Source organism: Bos mutus, chromosome 13, assembly GCF_027580195.1.
Source record: "Bos mutus isolate GX-2022 chromosome 13, NWIPB_WYAK_1.1, whole genome shotgun sequence".
Taxonomy (NCBI): Eukaryota; Metazoa; Chordata; class Mammalia; order Artiodactyla; family Bovidae; genus Bos; species Bos mutus.
The window spans coordinates 64,058,882-64,073,961 of NC_091629.1; the positions used below are offsets into that span (position 1 = coordinate 64,058,882).

At 39.3% G+C, this 15,080-nt stretch overlaps 1 protein-coding gene across 1 annotated transcript in view; it reads right to left on the reverse strand.

Moving 5' to 3' along the window:
• Window positions 1-15,080, reverse strand: part of TMEM236 (transmembrane protein 236) — a 41,304-nt gene that overhangs the window by 17,030 nt on the left and 9,194 nt on the right. The window contains exons 2-3 of the mRNA XM_005891937.3: window positions 12,579-12,651; window positions 7,687-7,828 (exon numbers count right to left, since the gene is read on the reverse strand). Of these exons, the coding sequence (XP_005891999.1) occupies window positions 7,687-7,828; window positions 12,579-12,651 (215 nt within the window). The remainder of the gene's footprint in view (window positions 1-7,686; window positions 7,829-12,578; window positions 12,652-15,080) is intronic.

Here is a 15,080-nt window from a genome sequence, read left to right on the forward strand (position 1 = left end):
CATACATTCTCAGAAGTAAGATAATGGTGACAACTTTTTTTAAAAAGGCATTGGATCCAGTAAATTCAATACCCTCAATTCAGTTTCAGTTCCCTGCTAGACACTGCACAAATCTGAGAAGAAATGTTAATAAATATATGATTTCTTAATTTTAGGCAATGTGAAATTCTAAGAGAATTCTTTTGTCTGAGGACACAGCAGGAAGGCTTGGTAGTTTAAAGGCCATCTTTCCCTCTATAGACTCATCTAACACTGGACAAGAGCTGCTAAAAACATAAAATTATTGATTTTTTTAAACCCCATTTTTTAAGATTGTGAAAACTTTCTTAATATTCTAATCTTCAGTTTTTCATTTGAGATATTCTGGTCCTTCTCTTTGATAGGTGTTTAAATCAGAGAATGTAATTTAATTAACAATATATAAATAGAAAAATTATTTTCTACATTTAATTAATATATATTAAGTATAATATATTATACACTGTAATAGTCAATTATGTTAATAGGGAGAAGGCAATGGTACCCCACCCAGTACTCTTGCCTGGAAAATCCCATGGACAGAGGAGCCTGGTAGGCTGCAGTCCATGGGGTCGCAAGTCAATTATATTAATTATGCTGATAATTAACATAATAAACACATAATATATTAAAATGCACTGTGCACGTGGGTGTCTGTGTGTGCTTTCATTCATGTCCAGCTCTTTGCAACCCCATTGACTGTAGCCCACCAGGCTCCTCTGTCCAAGGGATTTCCCAGGCAAGAATACTGGCATTATTATACAGAGTGAAGTAAGCCAGAAAGAAAAACACCAATACAGTACACTAATGCATATATATGGAATTTAGAAAGATGGTAACAATAACCCTGTATACGAGACAGCAAAAGAGACACTGATGTATAGAACAGTCTTTTGGACTCTGTGGGAGAGGGAGAGGGTTGGATGATTTGGGAGAATGGCATTGAAACATGTATAATATCATATATGAAACGAGTCGCCAGTCCAGGTTCAATGCACAATACTGGATGCTTGGGGCTGGTGCACTGGGATGACCCAGAGGGATGGTACGGGGAGGGAGGAGGGTTCAGGATGGGGAACACGTGTATACCTGTGGTGGATTCATGTTGATATATGGCAAAACCAATAAAATATTGTAAAGTTAAAAAATAAAATAAAATTAAAAAAAAATAAAAAGCAGGAAAAAAAAAAAAAGAATATTGGTATGGGTTGCAATTTCCTACTCCAGAGGATTTTTCCAACCCAGGGATCCAGCCTGAGCCTCTAGCATCTCCTGCATTGGCAGGAGGATTCTCTACCACTAGCACCACTTGGGAAGCCATATAATACACATTAATATACAATAAATATTAAATAATCCTAGATTTTGAAATGGTTTGATGTTCCTCTACTAGTTAAGTGCTTGGATATAGACCAGAGCTAAAAACCCAGCCTGAGACCGTTCTGGGTGACAAAAAATGGACACATGTGGGAATGAGCCTGATTCCTTGCCTTCAGAACACTTAGCTTTAACTATATGTATTTGTTAGTATAGTTTTAGAAACCTGCTATTGCACCCACTAGACTGTGCGTGCATGCTCAACCACATCTGACTTTTTGCAACCCCATGGACTGTAGCCAGACAGGCTCCTCTGTCCATGGAATTTTTCAGACAAGAATACTGGAGTGGGTTGCCATTTTCTCCACCAGCGGCTCTTCCTGACCCAGGGCTGGAACCCCGGTCTCCTGCATTGGCAGTTGGATTCTTTACCTAATCAGCCATCACGGAAGCCCCACTAAATGGTGAGCTCCTTGCAAAGGGGACTCTGTCTGCTTTCACCACCTCTCTCTTTCACCCACCACTGTACCCTCAGCACCTAGTGGAGTGTCTGGTATGCATCAGATCCTCTATAAAAATTTGCTGCATAAACGGTAGGAGGAACTCCTGATACGGAGTTCTATAAGCATGAGGGCACCATGGGGATTCTGGTGGGGGAAAAAAAAAATCTGCACTAAGGGAAGGAAGCCCAACTATCAAAGCGAGGCTGAATAATAACCCCTCCCTGGGACCCCACCTCCCCCACGTTCTCAATCCTCTCACATCACAGGAAAACTTTCGAGTCCTGCAAGTGGTCTACCACTCAGATAGCCCTCTGCCTCAGGGTCCTAAAGACAGCCCTTGAAGCAAGATGAGAAGCTTTGGAAGGCATTTGGAATTCCTGGCAGTGCAGCCTGGGTACCTTCCAGCGACCGTGGCCACCACAGAGCATGCGCATGAGCGGTGTGAGCTCACCCAGCCTCTAGGACCCTGCGAAGGTGGCGGGGACTCAAGGTTTTCCAAAGCCTCCCAAGCACCAGCAGCGACAGGAGTGACTGAGCACGGGCAGACGTGCCAATGAGTGATTCCAAGAAGAGTTTGTGAGTTCATAGGAAGCAGCCTTTACAACACCCACTCCACTCTCAACAACAGAGTCTGAGCAAACTGGTGTCCCACTACTAAAGTATACACGACTTAAAAGGCTCTCTGGCCATCAGCTCCACAACCTGTCACTCTCTTCAATCCTATGCAAGGAAATTTAGATACCAAAAATCCATGACCTATCCCTTTAATTTCTAGCTGGGGCCTTAAATTTTTGTTGCTATTATAAAGTAATGCATGCTGGATTTGCTTCCACACAGGGGGCATAGGTTCCATCCCTGGTCTGGAACTAAGATTCCGCATGCCCTGTGGCCAAAAAGATAATAAAATAAAGTCAGGTTAAAAAAAATAAAGTATTGCCCGCTGAATTCTTTATGTTCTCTTTCTCTTACCAGACCCTGAAAATGTTTATTTTGAAAATACCTTGCAATTCTCAAAAACTGCACTTTATATATTTAAAATGTTCATACATTTTACTTCCTTCCTAGAGAAAAAAAATAACAATTAAATACCAAATTGCTACGCTCACGTAAAGCTGTCCTACTCAAAGGGAGTCAGCTCAGACCTGACAGCACCTGATGCTCCATGTTGTTTGGCACAGGGACCACGGCAGTCTAATTTCTGGCCGGGTCTGCGCTGACCTAATCCTGACAGCTGGTGCTTCATTAGAAGTTATAAATCAGAAACTCTACCCTTCTCTCACCCCCAGTCTGGTAAATGGCTACTTGTTTCTTGAGAAGGGGGGAAAAAAATCCTAGAGCTGACATACTTTTCTGAAACTTCCTTCTTCTAAACAGCAAAGGGAGAGTATAAAAGGAAATGCCTCCCTCCCCTTCTTGGCATGGCTGCGGACTCAGTGTTCCTCTTATGTGCTCTCTAACCACATTGCAAAACACATTATGGAAACCAGTGAGCACATCGGGTTCAGACTGTGTGATAAGCTTTTTCTTAAAAAGAAGCAAAGGGGAACTTGAGATGCCATTCATTTTATTCAGAGAAAAGCAGTGTCCTTTTTTTTTTTTTTTAAATTTCTTTTCCCATCTCTAACATGCCATTTGGTTATGGAGCTATAAGTTCCATTTCAAAGAAATCTGAGATGGAAATTCCTTTCAGAATTTGGATTTTATCTCTTGGGTTTTAACTTGCTATTGGTCTCAGTTCCTGATACTTTCTATGGTCAAAGGCTCTCAATCAGGGTGGGCATCAGAAGTGCCTGGAGAACTTTAAATAAATTACATATGCCAGCCTTAAAACCTTGCATATCCTTTGAGCATGAAATTGCACACGGAGGCATTTCACTTGAAGAAATGATCATCTGTGCTGCTGAAGTGCCTGCAGCACTTGGTCCAAGTCTCTGGGTATTAAAGAGACTACACAGAAGGAACTGGAGCACAGCCACTGAGAGCAGATTTATTTGAAAACCTTACACTGCCAACATCATACCTGGCACCTCTTACTGATGTGACAGTGGAAACCGCCTCCTCTGCAGGGCTATGATGTTTTCCACTCAAATAGCCTGTTGATCTCACTTCTAGCAAGTCACGTCTGACTCTGCAGCAAAACCTCATGGAGCAAAACCATCTTGCCACCCGACTGGTACAACCCCCTGTGGCCCCTCTGTGTTCGTCCTCATGAGCAGCCAGTCCATAATAGTCCCTCTCTTCTGCCTAGGGCTGTTGCCAAGGAGTCTGGGCATGTGCGATGCTCAGGGTCTTCTAAGGACAGTGTCTGTGGTCATCATACTGATATCATTCAGCTGCCGTCCAGCAGCAGTTAACTCTATCTCCAACCTCTGCTGGGCTAGACACATCATGGAGTGAGTGGCTGCTGACTCCTGTACATGGCAGAGGGTCCCCGCAAACAGAGACCCCCTGCACCATCCACACACCTGTAACCTAACTGGGCACGTCTCCCCTGCCCAGCTCAAATACACAGCATCTTATTCATTTTAACCATATCCTTGTCCTTTTCTTCTCAACCCTTTCACTTTTGAAAAAGTCAGAACAATAATGTTTGTTGTAGCTAAAAACTAGGAGGGGACATCTCTGGTGGCACAGTGGATAAGAATCCGCCTGCCAATGTAGGGAACACAGGTTCAATGCCTGGTCCTGGAAGATTCCAAATGCCACGGAGCAACTAAGCCTGTGTGCCACAACTGCTGAAGCCCACACACTCCAGAGGATATTCAACAGTCTAGACCAACAAATGAGACCATGGGAGATACATCTTGGGTCTAGTTTAAAAATGGGAGAGAGAATAACACGGAAGGAAGAAGAGAGATGAAGTCTAGTCACTAAGAGGTTAGGACCAAGCTAGCAAAATTCAGATGGAAATGTTAAAGTGTGCTCATTTGTACTCACAAATTAGTAAGAGCCACTACCTGGTGGCTCAAACAGTAAAAAATCTTCCTGCCACGCAGGAGACCTGCGTTTGATCCCTGGGTCTGGAAGATCCCCTGAAGAAAGGAATGGCTACCCACTACAGTATTCTTGCCTGGAGAATGCCATGGACAGAGGAGCCTGGTGGGCTACAGTCAATGGGGTCACAAAGAGTTGGACACGACTGAGAGACTAACATTAGTAAGAGCAGGAGACATGCAGGCTATATCTTGTATTCTTATTGTTTGCTCACATGACTAGGACTTGACACTATTAGGTGCTATGGGCACCTGTGACATTACATGCCTTGGAGATCTGTGTTCCAGAAAATATTCCCAACTGAGCCACAGTCTATGGGAAATGACCCACTTAGACATTATAACGTGGTAATCACTTGATACTTTGGCATTTCAACTGGTACTAGGAAGTTAGCAGAAAGGATCCCTTGGGCCAGTGAAGATTGGTTTAACCATATATCAAATATAGAGCTTTTGTAATTTTTTAAATTTAGAAAAAGAAAAGCTAAATGAAGATCAAATTTTGGTGGCTTGGAATTAAAGAGTTAAGACAGTTGGGGAGGTGGGAAGGGATAGAATGGGAGTATGGGGTTAGCAGATGCAAACTAGTATATATAGAATGGTTAACACCAAGGTCCTACTGTATAACATAAGGAGCTATATTCAATATCTTGTGATAAACCATAATGGAAAAGAATACATAAAAAAGAATGTTTATATATGTACAACTGAATCATTTTGCTGTACAGCAGAAATTAACACAACATTGTAGATCACCTATACTTCAATAAATAAATATACTGATGCAACAACAACAACCAAAGATAATTAGGCTAGTGCAAGAGTATCCATTAAGTCCAAGCTTTGTAGAATACCTTAGTTTCATCTAGCACAAGGTGAAAACTGCAACAACTGGTGTGTATGCATTTCAAACTATCTGGAGAGAGCAAAGAACAGAATATATGTTCTTTACCGACACTTCCTAAGGGAAGTCAAATTAGTCTGAACTCTGTCCCACATCCCTATCCTACCTCTTCTATGCTAAGGTAGCATATGCAGTGAAACCATATTTATGTTTATGTTCAGATTGATGTTTTATAATCTATGTTTATGAATTTACATATTAATATTCCAGAGGATAAATGAGAATATCCCATTGATTCAAAATTCATACAATTGATTTTATTAGTAGCCTGTTAAAATGAGTATAGGAGACTATTTGAGTTCAAATTTTACACAAAAATTAAGTATACTTATAATTAATATTTATAAAAGTATTTTGAAAGAATGATAGTTTTTTAAGTGTGACTTTATTAAAGAATGGAGCTACTTAACTAGACATTAACTCTCCTAAGTTTGAGCAGAGAAGAGCTCAAGAAAGAGGCTCTTCAACTAAGAAGCAGCAATTGGACAAGATGTTCTAGAGTCTTCTCCCCAGGACTGACTTCTTCCTTGGGGTTCTCTTATTTTGATTCTTTTTTCAGCATTATTTCTTAATACCAGGAAAATTTCCCTTTAAAAAACCAGTTCATCCCTTAAAATATAAAATGCCAATAACTTATGCTCAGAAATATACATGTGCATTTTAAAAAAAGAATTTTCACTAAAAACTTAGAAAGTTCACATTCACATGGAAAATACAGACTCATTAAAAACAGTCCAATTTCAAAATAGACTTGTGTCATTAAGGAGTCTAAAAAAGTAGTCAAGGGTTTGACAATTCTCAAACCACCTCAGTTTAAGACAAAACACTCAGTTCAGGAAGGCAGGTGTACCTTGGGAATACCTTTTCCTCCACAGACTCATTGGCTGCCACTGTCATCTTCTCTGCCTTATCACCTGTGTTATTTTAAACATAACAGCTTCTCGTCCCCCACCAAAGGACAAAGTGCAAAATATGAAACTCAGAGTCTCAGATTTCATGGTGGCCTCCAATTCAGTTCTGCTTTTCAAACTGAGGAGCAAGAGTGGCCAGAGGGGTGGTGGCTCACTCTTCCATAAGGAAGGGGTGGTGGCTCACCCCTCAGTCATAAGAAATGACTGTCTAGTGTTTTCCTTCCTGGTTGTAGTAGTCACCTTACTATCCCAAAGCATTCTCCTATGACTCACTCAATTTACCCCCATCCACCCCATCAGTCAGGGAGTGATGAACAGAACGTACCAATTTTAAATGCAAAATCTTTGCCATCCAATAACCACACCATGCAAATATTGTACATCGAACACAGATACTATCACATAAAACTAAAGTGGAGGGGACTTATGACTGACCAAACAAAATATTCAGTTAACAAAATACTTTTTTAAAAAGGCCAATTGATATCTAGTTTCAACTGTTCCCTTTGGAAAAATGCGGCATATCTTGGTAATCTTCAGCATTTTGACAATTCACAATCATGAAGCAACTAAATTTAAAAAAACAAATAAATCTCCAGGAAATATCTGCAGTAGTCATATTAATTCCCATATCAAAAGTATCCAGACTAAAAAGTGTGTTAGTCACTCAGTTGTGTCCAGACTAAACTTCTTATTTATTCATCTAAACTTAAGGTTTTGAGAGAGTTCCTAAAATACAAATGTATAATAATTTACTTATGTAATTTTCTTGTCAGAGCAAACATTAAAGATTTAGTAGTCAATATTTAGTAAGTTTATTCGTTTATAAGTACTATCAAAATCAAAAAAAGAAAAGAACTGTATAGCTATCACAGTAGGTTTAAAAATAATGATATTTAGATATCTTTATTTGTAATTTTCTAACTACAATGTTAGCTCTTAAAAAATATCATGAAACATGTCAACAGATAACAGAATGGAAGAAAGTTGAATTATATGTTAAACTTTTAAAAAATATTTGTATTTAAAACAATACTTACTCTTTTGCCTCCCTCTAAGAGGATATATCCTGAGTTTTTCAATAATATCAACCACAATCAAGCAAGTCAGAACTAGGGAGACTGGCAGGTCAGGTAACATATCCGGTAACACATCAGTGGAACCATTAATATTCTTTTGAACCTGTTTTCAGAAGACCATTAAGAAGCATTAAATTTTTGTACTTTCTTTGTTCACAGTTCTTTGAGGAATCTGAAAGAAGTGCTAAATTAATTATACATACATTTGCTAAAAGATCAGAAGCATGGTTTTCAGCTTTTTAGGTGTTCAATCCCACAAAGTTTTGAACCATTTCTAAAGATGTCATTAGGATCCACGTTAATGGAAGACAGAACTCTATCAGTTAAAGACAGACTTCAGTAAATGTGCATTAAAATTTAACAGAAGGAATCTCTCCCAACCCAACAGCTATACAGAGCCTCTGAGAGTCCTAGCTCAAAGATGTAGGGAGACAAAGATTAGAGTGTAGGGTCTTCTAAGAAGAGAGAGCTGGGTAAACCCAGCTAGGCTTTGGAGCACTTGCTTCATCAGTTTAAGGTATCCACAAAAAACCTATGGCAAAATCAAGTTAACCGTAGTACATTAAGAGTTTTCAATACCTCTGAGGACAAGAATAAACCAAAGGTTACACCATTACCATTTCTATTCAACACTGTACTGAAGTCCTAGCCAGTATAATGAAGCGAGAGAAAGAAACGGTGTTTAAGTATTAGGAAAAAAGAGAAGCAGAAAGTCATTATTCATAGACTGTATGATTATAAATGGACAAATCTCCCCCAAAAGGATAAATTATTTCCTCATACCAAAAACAGAACAGTTATAAAAAAAGATTTTTAAAAATGATACCATTTGTTACAACCTCAATAAAATTCCAACTTTTCTGTGGAAAATGATCAGCTGATTCTAAAATGAACATGGAGATTCCTTCAAAAACTAGGAATAAAACCACCATATGACCCAGCAATCCCACTGCTAGGCATATACCCTGAGGAAACCAAAATTGAAAAAGATACATGTACCCCAATGTTCATTGCAGCGCTACTGACAATAGCTAGAACATGGAAGCAACCTAGATGTCCACTGACACATGAATGGATAAAACAGCTGTGGTACATATATACAATGGAATATTACTCAGCCATAAAAAGGAATGCTTTTGAGTCAGTTCTAATGAGGTGGATGAACTTACTGCCTATTATACAGAGTGAAGTAAATCAGAAAGAGAAAGATAAATATTGTACACTAACATATATATATGGAATCTAGAAAGATAGTACTGATGAATTTATTTTCAGGGCAGCAAAATAAAGAACAAAATAGAGAACAGACTTATGGACATGAGAGGGAGATGAAGAAGGAGAGGGTGGGGTGTATGGGGAGAATAATATGGAAACTTACATTACCATATGTAAACTAGATAGTCAATGGGATTGCTGTATGACTCAAGGAACTCAAAGAGGGACTCTGTAACAACCTAGATGGGTGGGATGGGGAGGAAGATGGGAAGGAGGTTCAAAAGGGAGGGGACATATGTATACCTGTGGCTGATTCATGTTGATATTTGGCAGAAAACAACAAAATTCTGTAAAGCAATTATCTTTCAATTTTAAAAAGTGGAAAAAAAAAGAAAATACAAAGAGCAAGACATTCTAGAAGAAAAGGAAAACAGGAAGGTTTACTCTTCTGGATACAAAGAGCTATTATAAACATATAAGAATTAAGATATTGTAGTGTTGGCACAGGAATAGAAAAGTAGGCCGTGGAACAGAACAGAAAGCTCAGAATAGACTATGGACACACACATCTGGTTTATTAACTACAGAGAAATGTGACAAGGACAGACATTTTAATAAATGGTGCTCAGTCTATTAGCTATTATTTGGGGGAGAAAAAAACAATCCCTTACTGCACAACACACACAAAAATTAGTTATGGGTAGATTGTGAAGTTCAAAGAGAATTTCAAAATGTTATATAGGAGACTGTCTTTAGGACTTTAAGGTTTAAATTGACAATATGATAAAATTGTTTCAAACAGGTAACCAAAAGAAAATACGGCAAATAAAGTGACACAGTGGACTACTGGCAAAACCAATACAATATTGTAAAGTTTAAAAATAAAAATAAAAAAAAAAGCTTTTATCCATCAAAATATACAATTAAGAGCATGAAGTTACAGAATGAGACGTTTGCAATACATAAAATCGACAAACAGCCTGAAATCTGAATATATAAATAATTCCTCCAAATCAATTTTTAAAAGATAAGCAACACATTAGGGGGGAAACGGAATGAAAAATATGCTCAATCTCATTAATTATTGGGGAAATGAAATTGAAAACTATAATGAAATTCAAGGATATTCTCACCATAATGGTTAAAATAAAAAGGCTGACAACGCAAGTCCTACTGAGGATGGGGAACACAAAGACTGCTCATTCTCTGCTGCTGCTGCTGCTGCTAAGTCGCTTCAGTCGTGTCCAGCTCTATGCGACCCCATAGACGGCAGCCCACCAGGGTTCCCCATCCCTGGGATTCTCCAGGCAAGAACACTGGAGTGGGTTGCCATTTCCTTCTCCAATGCATGAAAGTGAAAAGTGAAAGTGAAGTCGCTCAGTCGTGTCCGACTCTAGCAACCCCATGGACTGTAGCCTACTAGGCTCCTCCGTCCGTGGGATTTTCTAGGCAAAAGTACTAGAGTGGGGTGCCATTGCCTTCTCTGCATTCTCTGCTAGTGGAAGTCTAAATTAATATAATCTCTTTGAAAAACTGACACTTTTAGCTATAATTGAGTACTTGAATATCTTGTGATCCATCAGTTCTACTCCTGCACATTTAACTAACCCAAATGCTTATATATGGCACCAAGAGACACGTTTAAGGATGTTCACAGCAGCAAAAACTGGAAACTGAAATGACCATCAAGAGTATAACTGATGGGAGTTCCCTGGTAGCCAAGTGGATAGGAGTCCCTGGGCAGGGAACCAAGATCCCACCAGCCAGGTGGCATGGCCAGAAAATAAAATAACATAGAATAGAACTGATAGAGTGTGATATATTTGTAAAATGAAATACTGTACAGGAATAAAAAATGAAAATGAATGAACTACATCTAAACAGAAAAACAAGAATAGCCCATATTTTGAATGAAAGATACACAGACAGAAAGATCATAGACAGATAGACAACAATTTGATTTCCTTGTATAAAGCTTTCAAAAACAGATAAACTAACCTGTGAAGTTAGTAAGGTAGAAGTGACCTTTTGGATAGAAGGAAGGGTAGCCAATAGAGATGGCCTTTAGGGAGCTGGCAAAGTTTTATTTTTTGAACTGAGTAATGTTTCCACAGGGGTTTCCTTTGTAGTATCCCATTAATATTGTCTATATTGTGTGAACTTTTCTGTTTGTGTGTTACACCTCAGTGAAAAATACGAAAAAAGTAAACAAAAATATGCAACAATGGGTGAAACATAATGAGAAAGTTGGCCCAAAGGGGCCATAGATAGTGCACAAACCATAAGTAGTGCATAAATAGTGCATAAACCATAAATAGTGCATATAGTTTATCTATGATAAACCATAGACAGTGCATCACTGGGACAGCAGTGTTCCTTGAAAGGTCATACCCTGAATTTCTGAAGCTCATAGGTACCTCCCAGGTGCTTTACAAGGTCTCTGGTGGGGAAGGAAGAGAAAATGACAAATCAAGATTCAAATATTTGTGGGTTGCCGTTTGATGCAAAGTCCATCTTCTGAGGATATTCTGTGTGTTCATATACTGTCCTCATGCTGCATCTAGGACATGTTCCAAAGTCATGTAATTTCTAATGATGTCATCCATTACCTGGTATACATCTCTCTCATAGCACTAAGCAGACCTACTCTTCCTGCCTGTTTTTTTGCTCTCTACCATCTGTTTAAAAATTACTGAGGGCTGTGCAGATGTGCTGTCGCTTCAGTTGTGTCCAACTCTTTGTGACCCCATGGACTGTAGGCCACCAGGCTCCTCTGTCCATGGAATTCTCCAGGCAAGAATACTGGAGTGGGTTACCATTCCCTTCTCCAGGGGATCTACCTGACCCAGAGATCGAACCCATATTTCCTGAGGCTCCTGCATTGCAGGCAGATTCTTTACTGCTGAGCCAGCAGGGAAGCTCACTGAAGGCTAGAGACTGTCAAATTTTTTTCCTCTATCCTCAGGATCTAATTTCATGTAATATGCACTAGTGACTATCTACTCAACATGTAAATGAAAATTTTATTAATAAATTAAAAAATTACATCTTTCAAGCACCTTACAAATAATAAGATTAGCAGGGCATTCTGCTTTGAATTACTATCTGGGTAATAAGAGTTCTCACAGCCTAAAAGTTGTAGCTATAATATTCCTGTTCTGCAGATACCCATCCATCAGAGTCCCTTGGGAGCTGCCTTTGGTTGAAACATAAATTCAAATTTATTTTCAAATAAACATCACATGCAAATTATTTGGCAACAGATATCTTATCAAAGGTCTTATCATGTGAGTGGCTGTTCCCTGAGATACTGTTCTATTCTCTTTAAAACCAAGAACACTCATGAAAAACATCAGGTTAGAAGAAACAAAATGTGGATCTTCTCTCAAATTCCTTGCTTTTTTATTATTTTCAAGTGACATTCCTTTCTCCCCACCCCTCTACACAAACACCGTAGATTTTAAAAAATTGGCTGTTAGACCTTCCTCCACAATCACAGAGATAACAATGATCCAAGACTGGAGAAAATCAACTTTAAGAAACTTGTTGGGCATACCATTCTGTGAAATTTTAAGAACAGGGGGACATTCTAAAATCTCAAAATCTTACAGGCAGGAGAAGAAATCAAAATTCCATACCTCGGTCACTGCTATAGAAAAGCTGAAGCTGGGAAGCGTGGTGAGTACTATACACATCATCAGAACAGGTCTCCTAGCAAAGGAGAAAAAATAAGCAAAAGCAATAATGTACAAGATCAACAGTTCCTGTTCCATTTTGCCAGTTGTGCAGTTCTTGCACTCCTTTATAGTTTTTCTAAGAAGCCACTGCTTCCCTATTTCCATTTCCCAAATGTTTGAGTATGGCAAAGGGGAACACACAAAAAACAAGGATGTTTTTCTAGAATAAGAGGGTGAAAGGTTTCCAAATAATTAACAAACCGTCGACGGCTAAAAGCATCACAGTGCAAGGCAAATGACGTTCAATATTTTCATAACTCATTCATTAGAATCCTGTCCAACACGTCAGGCTCTGGTGACCAGTTGAAAAAAAAAAAACAGCATGACTCTCTCTAGGGATACTATAGCCCATGCTGCAAAACTGATCTTTCAAAAAATAAATTAGAAACCATATACCATTAGTTAAAGGTGACAAATCTGGATTTTTCTTACCTGAGGGGGAATTTTTATATATATATATATATATATATATACACACACACACAAAAATCACATAGTTTTCATATTTGTTTTTGGACCACCTTTTAAGCCTTGCCTGGAGAATTCCATGGACAGATCGTGTAGTCACAAAGAGTTGGACACAACTGAGTGACTAACACTTTCACGTTTTAAGCCTTGCATGATCAAGCAATCAGTTATTGAGATATAACATATAAATATTTTATGACAGACAGAAGTAACACATATATTTAGCATTATCAATTTACAGGAAGATACTGTAAAATACACTCAAATTTTTCTATAATGAACTATTTACCTCCTCTCTCCTTAGTTAAGAGTCAGAGTCAGAAGAGTTAAAGTCGGCTCAGTCGTGTCCGACTCTGCGACCCCATGGACTGTAGCCTACCAGGCTCCTCCCCCCATGGGATTCTCCAGGCAAGAGTACTGGAGTGGGGTGCCATTTCATTTATAGGGTAGTGTGTGTTTAAGCGCACAGTGTTGGAGTCTTTCAAAAGACTAAGAATTTCTGCCTGCCATGTCCCTCTACTTCAGCCTCATCCTAGATTTTCTAGGTATAGACATAAGACAGGGGTGAGATAGCCCAACTCTCATAGCCAGACCCAGAACAACCTGCTAAAACCAGAGGTATGATGAAATTTTAAAATTGGTAGCTTTGCCTCTTGCTCTGAGCCCAGATGGAGATTCCTGAAGCACTCAGCTCTCTCAGGCTGGCAAAGGCATTCACAGAGTCCTCTTCTCAGCTTCACCTTTAAGAGTACCTCAGGAATTATTCCGGCACCTCTTCTTTTTCTGTGTTATTTGCCTGATATCTCGGCCAATCCCATCATCTAAACATCACCAACTAGCCCAGGACTTGCAAACAGATTCTAGAATATATACAATGGCCTCTGTCCTGAGATCTGGAGTTGGACACCAACCCATCTATTTGGTACCTCCATTGGATGTCTAACAGACAACTTAGGCTTAACAGGCCTGAAAAGGAACCCATACTCATTCCAGTCATCATCCAGTCCTGCATGATTTACTGCCAAAGTGCATTTCAAATCATCGTCCGCTAACACAGCTCACTCACTATCATCTCTTATCTGCAGTGCTTCGTAACCAGTTTCCTGTTAGTGTTTCTATTCTTGCCAAGCAATATTTTCCCATAAAGCAAACGTCTAATTTTGTAAATGTAAAACTCATCTTAACTACTCAGCTCAAAATCACCAGGGCTGGGAGGAGTGGGGAATGGGGAGTTAATGTTTAATGGCTATAGAGCTTCAGTTTTTCCAGATGAAGAAGTTTCTGTGGATGGATGTAGCACACCAGTGTGGATGTACTTAATGCCCATGAGCTCTACATTTAAAAATCATTAAGATGGCAAGTTTTATGATAGGTGTATTTTACCACAAAATATATTTGTGGGTTTAATAAATTTTCTAAAAATCTCCAGTGGATAAGTAATTAAAATAAAATTGAAACCTAGCACCATTGTCTACATGTTCTCCATGATGTGGTTTCTCTTATTTCTTTTACTCTCTTCACTTAGAATGATCTGCCCCTTCCCCAACATCCACTTAACCCCACCATACTGCTGCTGCTGCTGCTAAGTCACTTCAGTCGTGTCCAACTCTGTGCGACCCCATAGACAGCAGCCCACCAGGCTCCCCTGTCCCTGGGATTCTCCAGGCAAGAACACTGGAGTGGGTTGCCATTTCCTTCTCCAATGCATGAAAGTGAAAAGTGAAAGTGAAGTCGCTCAGTCGTGTCCGACTCTTAGCGACCCCATGGACTGCGGCCTACCAGGCTCCTCCGTCCATGGGATTTTCCAGGCAAGAGTACTAGAGTGGGGTGCCATTGCCTTCCCCGCCCCACCATATTAATAACATCTAATAACATACTAATAACATTTTGGTATTCTGTGATCATACCAATCTTGCCCCACCTGCCAGATTTACA